This window comes from Chrysemys picta, chromosome 14, assembly GCF_011386835.1.
Source record: "Chrysemys picta bellii isolate R12L10 chromosome 14, ASM1138683v2, whole genome shotgun sequence".
Taxonomy (NCBI): Eukaryota; Metazoa; Chordata; order Testudines; family Emydidae; genus Chrysemys; species Chrysemys picta.
In genome coordinates this window covers 42,584,603-42,597,532 of record NC_088804.1, presented here as the reverse complement: position 1 = coordinate 42,597,532, position 12,930 = coordinate 42,584,603, and the positions used below count along the sequence as shown (strand labels likewise).

The 12,930-nt window shown below is 50.7% G+C and overlaps 1 protein-coding gene across 17 annotated transcripts in view; it reads right to left on the bottom strand.

The window, feature by feature from the left end:
• The window catches only part of TANGO6 (transport and golgi organization 6 homolog), a 94,827-nt gene that overhangs the window by 24,641 nt on the left and 57,256 nt on the right, over window positions 1–12,930 (bottom strand). For 15 of the 17 annotated variants that reach the window (XM_065567397.1, XM_065567394.1, XM_065567401.1 and 12 more), the window contains one exon: window positions 4,266–4,418. In XM_065567397.1, coding sequence (XP_065423469.1) covers window positions 4,266–4,418 — 153 coding nt within the window. Of the gene's footprint in view, window positions 1–3,447; window positions 4,068–4,265; window positions 4,419–12,930 lie in introns of all 17 variants that reach the window. The other 2 variants (XR_010592633.1, XR_010592634.1) reach the window with 1 other exon arrangement.

Here is a 12,930-nt window from a genome sequence, read left to right as displayed (position 1 = left end):
TAGAGCATAATAATGCTAACGAGGCAAAAGTCAAGACGACCGACCATACTGAGGGTTTGTGTACGCTACAAATGGTTGACAGATTATGCTGGCAAAGCCCCCTAGTGTAGACACAGCACACGCCCACAGAGGGAGTTTTCTGTCAGCATATCACCACCACCTCCCCCAAGGTCAGACGGAAGCACTCTTCTGCCAGCCTAGTTGCGTCTCCTCTCTGGGGGTTCTGACGGCATAGCTACGTCAGCTAGGAGGTGTGGGTTTTCACACAGCTGCGCTGACAAAACGTTGTAGAGTAGACCTGGTCTGAGCGTTCAGAAATGCCAACCATCAGAGTCAGGGAATACTCAGCTCCGATTCCAATGCAAACCTTGGCTCTGTCTAGCTTTGGGATTTAAGGTGCCTGACCTCATATCCTGAGCGTCCCTCACTGAATTTTCAAGTATGGACCACAGGCCCCACCCCCCTTTTCCCAGACAAAGCTCTCCATAACTGGCTTGTAAACTGCAAACCCGTCTCGTAAGAGGCTAGAGACAAGACCGTCCCAGGGCCTTGGAATATGTGTCAGAGACCACAACATCACACATCCCCCTGTACATATCATCCACGCAAGCCCCTGCTGCCCAGCTATTTCTCCATTATTGGCCAAATACCTGATTCTGCCCCCATTCAACCTCCTAAAATTGGTCAGGCCTCTACATGAGAGATACTTGCTACAGCCTCAGTCCAGAGACTAGGCTGAATACAGGAAAAGACTCAGCCTCCCCATCATGCCCTGCCAAGATGGGCCTGGGAGCCTCCTCTACTCAAGAAAGGCTGGAAGAGTGAGTGCACGCTGTTACTGGACAGCTGCTGGGATCCAAGGAATTCATGTCATGTGGCCAGTAGTGGGCTCTTGCAATCAGTAAGAGGAGGATAAAGAAGAGACGAGAGGGCAGAGCCAAAGCTGGGGTGGGAACCTGCACTTCCGTATTCTTAGCATCGCTGAACACCAAGCATGACATTCAGATCTCCTGACTTTCCAGTCTGGTTTGGTAACTGAAAAGCTCAGGGAATAGTTTAATGAATGATCTATTTACACAGCCAGCCCTACATTTTGTCTTGGGATTTTATGTTTTTAAATTCAGCCTCTTGCTCGGTGTTCTCTCAAATCCAGAGCAGGGCAAGGGCCATCAAGCCAAACCAGCTCCCTTGCTTTGGGGAGGAGGAGGAGAGAACTGCAACTGTTTTTTTTTTTTCTTTTTTTTTTTAAAGGAGAAAAATTAGCAATGAGCAGGATAAAGCATTGACACACTGCAGTGTAATTATGTGATTATCTTTAAAGAAAGGGCCCTTTGCCAGTTGCAGCTCGTGTCTATGAGCCAAGAGAATTTTCCTGTGTTGGTGGTTTTTGGAGAAGGTTTAGGATAGCAGTGTAAAGGAATCCAACCTGCAAGAGGTGTAATTCTACCTCGGAAAACAAAAAGCCCTTCAAATCACCACACGGCTGAGTGGAAGGTGAGAGTTAAACATTCTAAATGCCGCAAACCGTCCGCAGAGACCACACAGCAAGGGGGAGTTTCTGTCAGTGAAAAGATAGTGATGGACTGGTCTACACACCTCCCCCAACCACACTGAAGGGGATTGGCTGGGAGGGAGGAAGGTAATGAAAGCAAGTCAGAATCATTCAAGAGTTGGATCAACCACTCCCCGTGAGGAGACTGGAGTCAGGGGCTGTTTTGCGAAGTAGGGGAACATGACTTATGTTCTGTGCTGGATCTGCAGACTTGTTCCACGTGGAACCTCATTTATTCAAGATTCCTGGACATAAGGTTATAGCCCAGGACACTGCGGGGATGGTGAAAGCACAACACCCCATTCCAGGCCACTTGAGGAGATGGGGGCAATGCGAATGCAAACCTCCAGCTAACCTTTCCCAGTTCCCACCCCAAGAGTGATGAGCCTGTGGATCCCACCAAACCAGCATAGCCATATTTGAAAGGGAAAGGTCTGGAGAAGAACACCGGCCCAGGACTCAGCAGGCTCTCCAGCCTCACAGCAGTCCGGCATTCTGACATAGCCCCACAGTATTCTGCAGCAATCTGCAGAAGAGAAGTTTTCCCTTCACCAGGGAGAGCTCTGTGCTACAACTCGAGTGCAGAGAGCGTTAGCCACAAAGGGTGAGTGGTGGTGGGGCGGGCGCACAGCACACAGCACTGCCGATCAGCGTGTAAAGAAATTCCACGTCTGTGAGAACGCACGTCCCCCAGCCACCTTGCCCACACCCGGGGAATCACCTGCCAACCCAGGCTCAGGTCCCCCAGTGGGAGCAATGCTGGGAGGCCCAACAGCATTTTAAACGTGCATTGATTAGTATGGCTCAGCGCAGTTCGAGGCCGTGGTGCTTACAGCGTCAGCAGCACCTGGCAACTCTGGGCTCCCAATGCGAGCGTCTGCGGAGCTGAAATTCCTTAGCAACCCGCAGGATTTCTGCCTCAATCAGCGCATCCTAGCAGCAGCCCAAAGCAGATTTATTAATCCCTTTCGGCACCGGGCGAACATGAGGGGCACAGATGGGGAAGCATCTGGGACAGCTGATACTGTGCAGTGTTAAGTGCAATACAAGGCTAGAAAGGAATCTAGTCAATGGATACGGCTGGCTCTGCAGTGAAGTACGAGGAATACTGTCTGTTCTCTGGGGAGCCGCACCGCAGGGCTGGGCAGGGAAAGCCAGAAGCATTAGGAGGCAGGTATTATTTCCCCGTATCAGCCATGCAGGTCTCCCAAACATCCAGAGGCACCAGACTAGCACATACAAATAACTGCCCTCCCATAAGAGGATTTCTTTTTGTAACAGCAAAACTTGAGGGCGCACAGTCACCATCGTGCCCAGACAAGCCACGAAGCTTCAGTCCCAGGGGAGCCAGGAAGTGCTGGGCAATACCATTTCGTTTTATAACGCGTTGTTAGCCATACGGGAAGCAGGTGGGCAACTCCTGAGCTACCAGTGGGGGCCGCGATTGGCCGAACCTGCCACGTCAGCAGGTAAACAAACTGGGCCGGCCCGCCAGGGTGCTTACCCTGGCGAGCCGCGTGCCAAACGTTGCCGACCCCTGGTCTAGGTTGTCTAAACTGTTCTTAAAAACCTCTAGTGATGGGGATTCCACAACCTCCCTTGGAATCCTGTTCCAGAGCTCAACTACTCTTAAGTTTTTCCTAAACTACAACCTAGGGTAGAAATCGCAGTTCTTTGTAAAACATGAAATGGGTTAACATCTCTACCAGCAGCTATTTAATTTAAAGGGACAGGCAATCTATTTCATAAAGGGAAGGAGACGGAGCCCAATCTATTGAGCGTTTCCTTAAAAGTGATGGTGTTAGTCCTCTGTCTCCATGACATGCTGAGAGTGCATGACCAGGGCTCTGTGCTGACATCTTACCCAGGGGACTATCCTTCTCCCTGTGCAATACCTTCCACTACAGTCACAAGAAGCAGAGATGCCCAAGCTGAAATCCCATTGGTTTGTGGGTGGTGGGCAGGGCGGTCTTTACAAAGGCTTCTGGATGCTGGACTTGCTTCCTCCCTTGTTCTGCAGGGCTGGAATTCATTAGCCTTCTGGACACGCTGCCAGGCTCATTCCCCCATAGATAGTGGGTTGGTGCCCCCGCTGGAGCTGAGGGTTGCATCTGGGGCTTTTACACAGCAGTGCAATTCTGACGGTTGAACATTCATGTGGGCATGGCATGTAGTTCTAGCTATTCTAATGTGCTACAGGCCTGGGTTTAGGCAGCAGGAGCGGGAGGTGCTCAGCGCACCTGAAAATCAAGTCACAAATGAGTAGCTCTAAATCAGGGCAGGCAAAGTGCAGCCGTCACACCAAACAGACGTTCCCTCTCGATCCAAGCAGCCTGGCCCCAAACAGTAAGAGAGGATGTTGCCTGCTGTCTCCTTCAGTTTATGCCAGAGTGACCTCAGTTGGGGAAAGTCTGGGCACATCTGGTTTAAGTGACCAGTACTAACCCATCAAACTTAGAGTAGAGTCACGACTGGAAAGTGCAAACTTTTCACAGGAGGTTTTATTTTTGTAGCTCTGAAAAAAAAATATCAATAAACTAAATATTTGCAGTGAAAACTTCAACAACTTCAAAGTTTTCCACTATTTTCACTGGAACATGGACACACAGAGGCCCCAATAAAGCCCAGGGCCATACACAAGAGCAATGGCACAAGTTGCTCTGATGCAGTATTTGATACACCCCCTCCAAAGGAGAAACTGCTGTAGACTCACCCAGTGCCCGGGTTACCCGCATCAGCACCTCTCCCACTTTCATCCTGGTCTCTGCAGTCTGGGGTCCTCTGGTGCCCGGTGAAGTGCAGCCATACTGGGCCAGCAGGCAGGGTAGGATTTGCTCTGGGTACACCTCTGACAGAAGGGCAACACCTGACGTTCAAAAGAAAAAGGGGCACATGATTCGATCTAAAATATAAGGCAGCGGATGGACCCAGGATGTCTAACCATGGAGCACCAAACCACAGGGAACTTGTAGAAGAAAATCAATCTCAGGGTCTCTTCTGGGTTTACTACCTCTCTGCTCAGTGAGCTTTTCTGCCTCGGAGGGCTCTGCCCCCCAGGTCAGTTCCTCCCTGGGGCAACAGGCTCCCATTCAGCTGTAGCCCAAAACTACCACTTTACTTCTCAGACCAATAAAATGCTAAGAGTATCCGGCCCCAAGGGCTAATCACTTGTGGATCTGTGAATATGGGTTGGGTGGGAAAACTGGTCTTGCAGCTGCAAAATGCACCCCCCTCCCTCCCCATCTCCGCTCCATTAGTGACTGAGCAGAGCTGTAAAAGAACATGGTTCCCACTGGAGCATACCCGCCTCCCATGAATTGCTGTGTGGCATGTTAGCGGTACAGGTTACTGCTCCAGCCCTTTGTGTGGCGGATATAGCTGTCATCCGTGCTCTCAACCTTAGCTGTAGGGCAGCAGCAGATGCACTGGGGCACAGAATGAGAGGGGAGAGAGCTCGCAGACGGAGGTTTTTACAGTGATTACAAGTGGCAGGTTGGAGGCAAACTTTTTTATTTGCACAAGGCAGTGTCAGTTGACAGTTTGGGGGATTTTAATTGTCTTTGTTCACTTTGGCATCTCTAGCACAGGTCAACACGCTTGCCAAACAGTCTCCGTCTCCTCACACTTCAAAGTCTGAGGATCATGGTATCTTGCTGTCTGTATCAACCTCAGAACCTGAAAGGTAGTTATGCTCCCGCAGGTTCTGTGCCAGCCCGTCACTTCCCCTGTCACCCAAGAAAAATGGCACTGACCGTGCCCTTGGAGTGCAGGGCCAGCTTATCAAACTACAGAGCACTCACTCCTCCCAGACCTGTCTGCAGAGAGCAGGCAGAGGTGACCAGTGCACAGCCAGACTGACAGGAGATGTTAACCGTGCAAAAATTAGTTACAAAATTGAAGGGCAGGAGAAGGGTTGAAGCATCACTGGAAGCTGCCTGAGCTGGCAAACAGCAGCACAGCGGCTCTTAATAGTGCTCAGCTAAGCTCGGGAGACAAATGCACCCTGTAGCCTAAGATGGACTCTCTCTGACCTGCCTTGCAATGGGGATTGTGGGAGAACACCAGGGAGTGTACGACCAGGAAGAGCTGTCTGACCCAACAGAGTGGTCTCCTTTTTCCCCTCGCTGCTCTCTCCTCAGACCTTCCCTCAAACACCGTGCTTGGGAACTGACAGCATGTGTCCTACCCTGGCCTCGGTACTCCAATCTCTGGTGAGCCAAAGTCCCAAGGCAGGCCCCCCAAAATCACGAGACTGTCTTAAAACCCTAGTGACTATAAACAATAATAAAGTTGGGGGTTATTTGCTATCTACTTTGAGCCTTTGGGGCATACCTGGGTTATGTTTCAGCTTTTCTCCATGGCCGGGAGGGCTCCAAATGGAGCTGAGGCTTCCAGAACAGCACCAATATTATGAGCCAGGCCCTAGCACCCCAAGGGTTGGCAGCACTGTCCAATACACCAGTTGCCAGGGCTCAGTCCTGTCCCCAAAAGCTGACAGCGCTGAATGCAATGTAGCACGTAGCACAGACCAGGACAGGCCATATTCAGTGTCCCGTCAGTGAACACGATTGCTGGCGCCTGGATTCAGCCCTGGCTAGGTTCTTGCAGCATGGTGCTGGCCTGGGCGTCACTGGCAAGGCGAGGGTCACAAACAAACAACAAAGGCTGGGGTTGAACACAGAAAAGGCCAGGCCTAGAGGTGCGCTGTACAACAGACAAGGCATTGGGACAAGGCCAGTGTTTCTGGCTCTCCTAGCAAAGACCAATAGGCTGGGATGAGAAAATCAAGGCATCAGCACCAAGTCACAACAGGAATTCAGCCTGGGTCAACAAATTCAACAAATGAACCAACCTCGTCCCCTACCCTTTTCCCTCTCCCTTTGGCTGTACGCCGGTGAGCTCTGCAAGGCAGGGCCCATGTCCCTAACTCCTTGCACATTTCTGAACGCTCATAAGAGATCTCTACCCCATCGACAGAGACAAGGAAACCCCAGCCAAGCTTCCTCTAGACACAGCCCCTTCGTACCAGATCTTTCTGACGTCCAGCTCATGCGGTCTGCCTGTTATGAACCATTTACTCTCTGGTTCAATAGAACTTCCAGCAACCTACTCCTGTACACTAAGGCGTGTCTACACAGTGGGGTAATAGGCTCTACAGGGGTGGGGTGGGGTTGATTTCTAATGCACAACACTTTAGCGCACTGTAATTGGTCTGGGTAGACCCTGCTGGTGTGCTTTAATGGCGTACTGTTTGCGTAGAATGCATTGTCCCACAAGCCCTAAGCAGTTCAATGAACTGCTCCTTACATAAGCCCATGGTTATGGTCGTCTGGCATTGCCAGTCTGTTAATACATAGCTTTTGCAGGGGCTGGAAGCTAACTATATGACAAGTTCTCTCTTGAAGATCAGAAGGGGCTCATGTCACGTGAGTAACTCATCTTGTACTGCTCCAGGTTGAACACCACAGCGGATGAGAGGAGAGACAGCTCACAAAATCGGTTTCTAACAGGCTGTACATTGTGTCTCTCTCAGCTCTGGAGTTGCTATCTCACCTTCTTTAGTAGAGTATGTCCCCCTCCCCTCAGCAGCCTCCAGATTACATGGAACCCATGTTAACAACCTAAAGATTCCTGGAGAAACGCATTCTGGCAGAAGAGAGAGTTGGCAGGGTTTAGATATGAAATGAATGTATGTCTATGCCCCACGCAGGGAGTGCTGGAGGTACTGGAGCGGGAGGGGAAGGGACACAGTAAATTAAGTCTTCTGGAATCCTGGTTCAAATTTGGTGTCGGGCACAAGTGCAGTGTGCCTGGAATCTCCGTGCAGACCCTGACGGAACTGCAGGTAAAGACTGGGATACTAGGGCCCAGCGGTGCGTGGGGGGAAGTCAGGGCTGGGATCATGCTGGGTGCTGCCGACTAGGATGGAGACGCACTGGCACCGCTGTGTGGGAGAGGCCCAGACTAGAAGAGCAGGGCAGGAATGAGTGAGCATTGGAGCTACGGCCTTTATTTGAATGAGTAATGAGCTTCCTATGGAGTCTAAAACTGACATGAAAGTCCTGCTGATAGAACTGACATGACTCCTTTTAGCCACACCCTAATTAGGTAGGAAAGAAGAGAGATCCCTACCCGATGCCCTGCAGACAGGAGAAAATGAGGTAGCTGGAGCCAAAGCCTCACCTCAAAGGCCAGGAAGTACATGCATTTCTCCTTCTGAGATCTGTAACCACCTCCTTCACACAACTTCCCCCCGCCATATATGCAGATAAATCGCAGCACTGGCAAAGCCAATGGAAAACTGTTTCCACTTGCTCTGCAGAGAGAAAAACTAACAGCAGGTTTTGCCCACGCAAAAAGCTACGCCCAGCATTGCAGAGCCCTCCTACCTGCAGCCAGAACAGATTTCTCTAGGATCCGTGCCAGGGTCTGAGCTTAGCCTTGAGGAGGCCCTTGACTTCCAGGCCCTGATCATTCTCCTTGTCTCTCTCTCAGCCCTGTCTAGTTCTGGAAGACCCTTGGCCAGTGTTGCACACGGTGTCCAGGTGAGGCTTGTCTCTCACCAACAGAAGTTGGTCAAATAAAAGATCTGACCTCACCCACCTTGTCTCCCTGACCTTTCTCTGTATCATTCACCTTCCCATTCCCTGTGCTTCCTGACATTGTTTGAGCCTGGCTGCTGAGTTGTAATTCGCTGTGATGCTCACAAAAAACTTGACAGCAGTTTGATTGCTGGTGTGCTGAGACCAGAGCCCATCACGCTGACCAGTAGTATCTCCTTGTCCTCCACCATCGGGCTGTTTTCTGTTGACTCTTATACTGAGAAGGTCAGTTCTTTGGGGCAGGGATTGTCTTTGCTCTGTGTCTGTACAGAGCCTAGCCCGTGGGGTCCTGGCGTGGGACGAGGGCTCCTAGGCACTACAGTGATACCCACAATGATTCATAAACTAACTCAGCATTTGAGTTTAATTTTCAGGCTGAGGCAGAGACATGACCTAGCTGGTTACTAAACACACCACACAGCTCCTCTGCTCAGACCGCAGAACAAAGCCAGCAGGCTATGGTTGGTTAGTTAGCAGGCTGTCAAGCTGGATGGTTATGTTTGAGAGAGAAATTATTTAGCAGTTGGCAGCAGGTGTCCACTAATTCGTGATGGTTAATATTCATTTACTAGCATCTACTTAATAAGCCAGACATCACATGCTGCAAGATACTTGTGGGGAGAAATACAGGGTGGATAATTTCCAGCAAGTATAGCTCAGATGTAGTCACTGGCTGTCAACGAGGCCTCTGCTTTACCCCATGCTTCCGCGGTGTTGGCTACCACTCCTCTGAGCGCACACTCTTGATGCCGGACTTGGCTGCAATACAAGCTGTGTATTTGTACAATGTCAAGAGTGGGCAGCATCCAAACCCTTTCCCCTCCTCTAGCCTCTCAACCAGTCTTGGCGCATGAGCTTGCTAGATCAGTCTGCTTTATGGGCTCTCTCTTCCACTTCATAAGACCGTGCACTGCCAACGTCTAGAATATTAAAGACAGCAGCAATGTAACCAGAACTCAGTCAGTACAGAGAGGTGGGCTCACAAAAGACTTTTGAAAGTGAGATGGGAACTTCCAGAATGAAACTCCCAGGGTGGCACTGGTCCTTCAAGAGGAAAGAGGCTCATGCATTTGTGATTCATCAGCTGACCCAACTAGGGTTAAAAGAGGGTGCCTGGGACTTGGAGTCAAGAGAGGCCTGGTGAGAGGGTGGCCTTAGAGCAGAGATGGTGTCAGCAGGACAAGGGCAGGTGAGAGCTCCCGGGGAGCGAGACACTGGCAAGTGAGAGCTGGCAAAGCCTCGAGATTCAATGCAATTCCTGGGGGAAGGCTGAAGGCCGGCGAGCAGCAAGAGGGAGGGGTTTGCCAGTTGACCTCCCCAAGCCAGAGAACCAGGGCCAGAGGGCTGAAGGCAGAGGAGGGGCTTTTCCAGCATAGGGACCTCAGTGGGTAGCTTGAGCCAGAGGGCTGGGAGCCCAGGGGACTGAGGGTTACTCCCCTGGTGAGGATGAACTTCCAACAGAGAGGCTGTGGGGGGGCGGGGTCCTGCTAGGAAGAGTGGGGCTGCGCTCCAGCTGGAAGGGGTGGGGTGGCTGTCCTGTAAAAGGACAGGCGGACTGATGAAGAGCCCAGGTGTGGTGGGCGTGTGGCATCACGTCACAGGATTTTAAGAACCATGTTGTAAGGCCCCATGGGTCTAGAACCCAGGTCTGCACCAGGCAGCTGACATCGCAGCGCCAGCTGTAGCCCACCTGTACTCCACTTCCCATGATCCATTGTGGACACAGATATGGGAAAGTTCTGTTTCAGGAGCTTGACAGAGAGCAGCCTCATGGCTCCTGATTGGCTCCCTGCCCTATATAACCCAAGGGGTGTTCCAGGCAGCATCCAGGCAACAGCGTGGATCTTCTGTAGCTGCCATGACTGTTCCTGCACCCCTGGCTTTGACCTCGGCTTGGTCTAGAGTTCACTTACAGACTTGGACTCTGACCCTCGGTATCGACTCTGGCCTGGAATCCAACTAAACACTCCTCTGCTTCTCCCAGCCTCAGGTTTGCCCCTGCTCTGACCCCTGGCCCTGACTGCCCTTGTTGGGATCAGACAGACGTGGCACCAGGGTGTTCTGGTTAATTTGCACTATGTTTTTGTAATAAACCAGTACCAAGAAGGGGTCTTATGAGACAAGAAAGCTTGCAGAGTTTTACTGGGACCTTTAAAGGAGGGGAAACAGACAGACACCCCAGTTCTATTGTGGGGGGGGAAGGGAGGGCTCCATGTGGAACTGTCCTATAACAAACATACTGAGAACCAACCAGCAGACAACTGGGATGGTAGGAAAGGATGCGTCCGTGACGGGTGTAAGTGCTCTCTCTCAGGACTGAGCCACAGAATGAAAACGTTGGAGACTCTCAGAGAGGCTGAGAAATAGGGAATCTGAACATGCCTGGCCGTTTTGCCTGAACGACACTGCAGAGAAGCATGGCTGTATAGTTAAAGCACAGTGCAGGGGCCAGGAGACAGGGTGGGGTTCCGTACGCCGTGCCCTGTCCAGGATTTACAGCTCTGGAACTGAGCTCAAACAGCTGCAGACTTATTTCGGGCTTGACTATCAACATAATAAAAAGCAGCTACTAGTGAGTGAAAATGATCTAGTGGCACAAAGCTCCCCTGGCTCGGACAAGCACCCGGCAGTGGTGAGATCTAACTCCTTCTCATCCTCAGAGTAGCAGCCCCCACCTGTAGACCCCAAATCTTAAGTATCAACAAACTAACATGCTCTGTCAATTACTGGCCACCAGCCTACATCGATACAGTGGGATAGTGCCAGACCCCTCTCCCTTCCTGTATCATGCTCTGGGCTGAGCTCGGATTCAGTTCTCAGTCATGGCTACCCAGCTTGCAAGTTCCAACATCAGAAAACACTTGCAAGAAAGCCCTACCGCAGAAGCAGCACGTGTTGCCCAGAGAAAAAGGGAACCTGCCTAAAGCATCCATCAGCTGCTCTCAACCTCTACCCTACATCCCCGAAGGCCGTTTACAGGGCAAGACTGACAGTGCTTTCTAATCGTGTTACTTCTGTGTACAGTTAGTGACTCAACACCACAAGAAACTGTGTCAGGGTTAATCAGAACTATAACCGGCGGCTAAACATGTGAGGAGCTGCCCACAGTACACGAATCATTCAGAGGCTAAGCGTGCATGCATATTTCACCTGCACGGCAAGAACCACCTCATCCCACTCAAGACTGTACAAGCAGAGAGGAAGGTGTACTGATAAGCTAATCTTTCAGCTGTTTCGGAAGGGTTGCTCTTCCAGTCATCAATTACGAGAGGCAAATACGGTATTTCGTCTCTTGCTCCTACTCCAGCCAGCAAGAGAAGTGGGAACAGAAACTGGGGTTTGAGAATTTTTAAGGAGCCAGTCTTAACCATGAGTCAGTCTTAACCACCCCAGACTGCGTTCATCTCAGATTTCTGCTACACTGAAGAGGAGGTTCAGAGACAGAGGTAACTAATTGTACAATCCGCAGGGGTTTTCTTCCTCCATACTTATGTGTCTCCTAAGCAATACATTGTTTACCCCTCTAAGAATCTAATTGTTCATGTCACTAAGACTTTCCTTCCAAAGGAACAATGCTACCTTATGCACCCAACCCAGCAATTCACAAGAAAGATCTGTCTATTGAGGAGAGAGACCTGGGTCAGAGGTGGAAACAATGCATATATATGAGACTGACTAGAATGCATGGCCTGGTTCCCCATCTGGCTCAACAGTACTAGGGTTTTGTGTTTAAGATTTGGAAGAATTAGATGCCGAAAGGTAGACTTCTACGGTCTTATTCAAGCTTCTGTTGCCTGAGAAGAACATTGCAGGCAAGTGACAACTCTGTCATACGTCAGGCTTGTCTACACTAGAAAAGTATAGCTATCCTGGTAGAGCTACCCCAGCAAACCCTCCTCGTGGGGGACAGTTTATTCTGCCAAGAATGCTTTTGCTAGTTGTGATGAAGTGGGAATTTTCTGTAATATTTGTATGACCCCTATGTGTGGCTCAGTGTCCCCCTGTACTTAACATTGCTACCAAGTAGGTGAAAAGGGGGTAAGTCTGCAGTTGGGGCAGCACAGAAGGCATGAGGTGTGTGCACCACCCCGCTGCCTGGGTGGAATGAATGGGTTGTTAAAGACCTGGTTGAAACCAACCCAAATCAACAGAGGATCTACAGAGACAATGAGAAGCCCCCCAATGACTGAGCAATCAACACTTAACAGGGGGAAGCGCTCAGAGGTGGAGTATGTGAACTCAGCATAGCTCTGCCTGAAAGCGAAGGACAGAGGTGACAGGCAGGGATAAAGAGTTCGCTTCTGGAAGAGGCTGGACTGCTCTCCCCTGGGACTGACAAAGGGTCAGAAAGAGCCAGAAATGGGGTCCACAGCAGCTTGGATGGCGGATGGCACTAGCTTGGCCAGACAGACACTGGCTTAATCTTTATTTCTCTGTGCTAACCTAAGGACTTCCAGTGCTGCATTCCAGTTGACTAATAAACCCTATTCTGTTTGGAAAAGTTTGCCTGGGGTCACTGCAAATACCTGCTGAGGCCCATTAGACTTTTACACTCTTCAGGGACTCTAACCAGGTGTGTGTTCGTTGGACGTACTGGGCAGAGCTCATAGTATGAAGCGGGAGCGCTGAAACCTAGAGGCTCAAGTGTAGGAGCTGGTGAGACCGTATGGCCAACCCTGAAGGAAGAGTGGGACCCACTGAAGGGATTCCTCCAATAGCTGGGATGTAGCACAGGTCTTGTGGAGCCATGACACGGGGTACAGTTTATACCAGTTC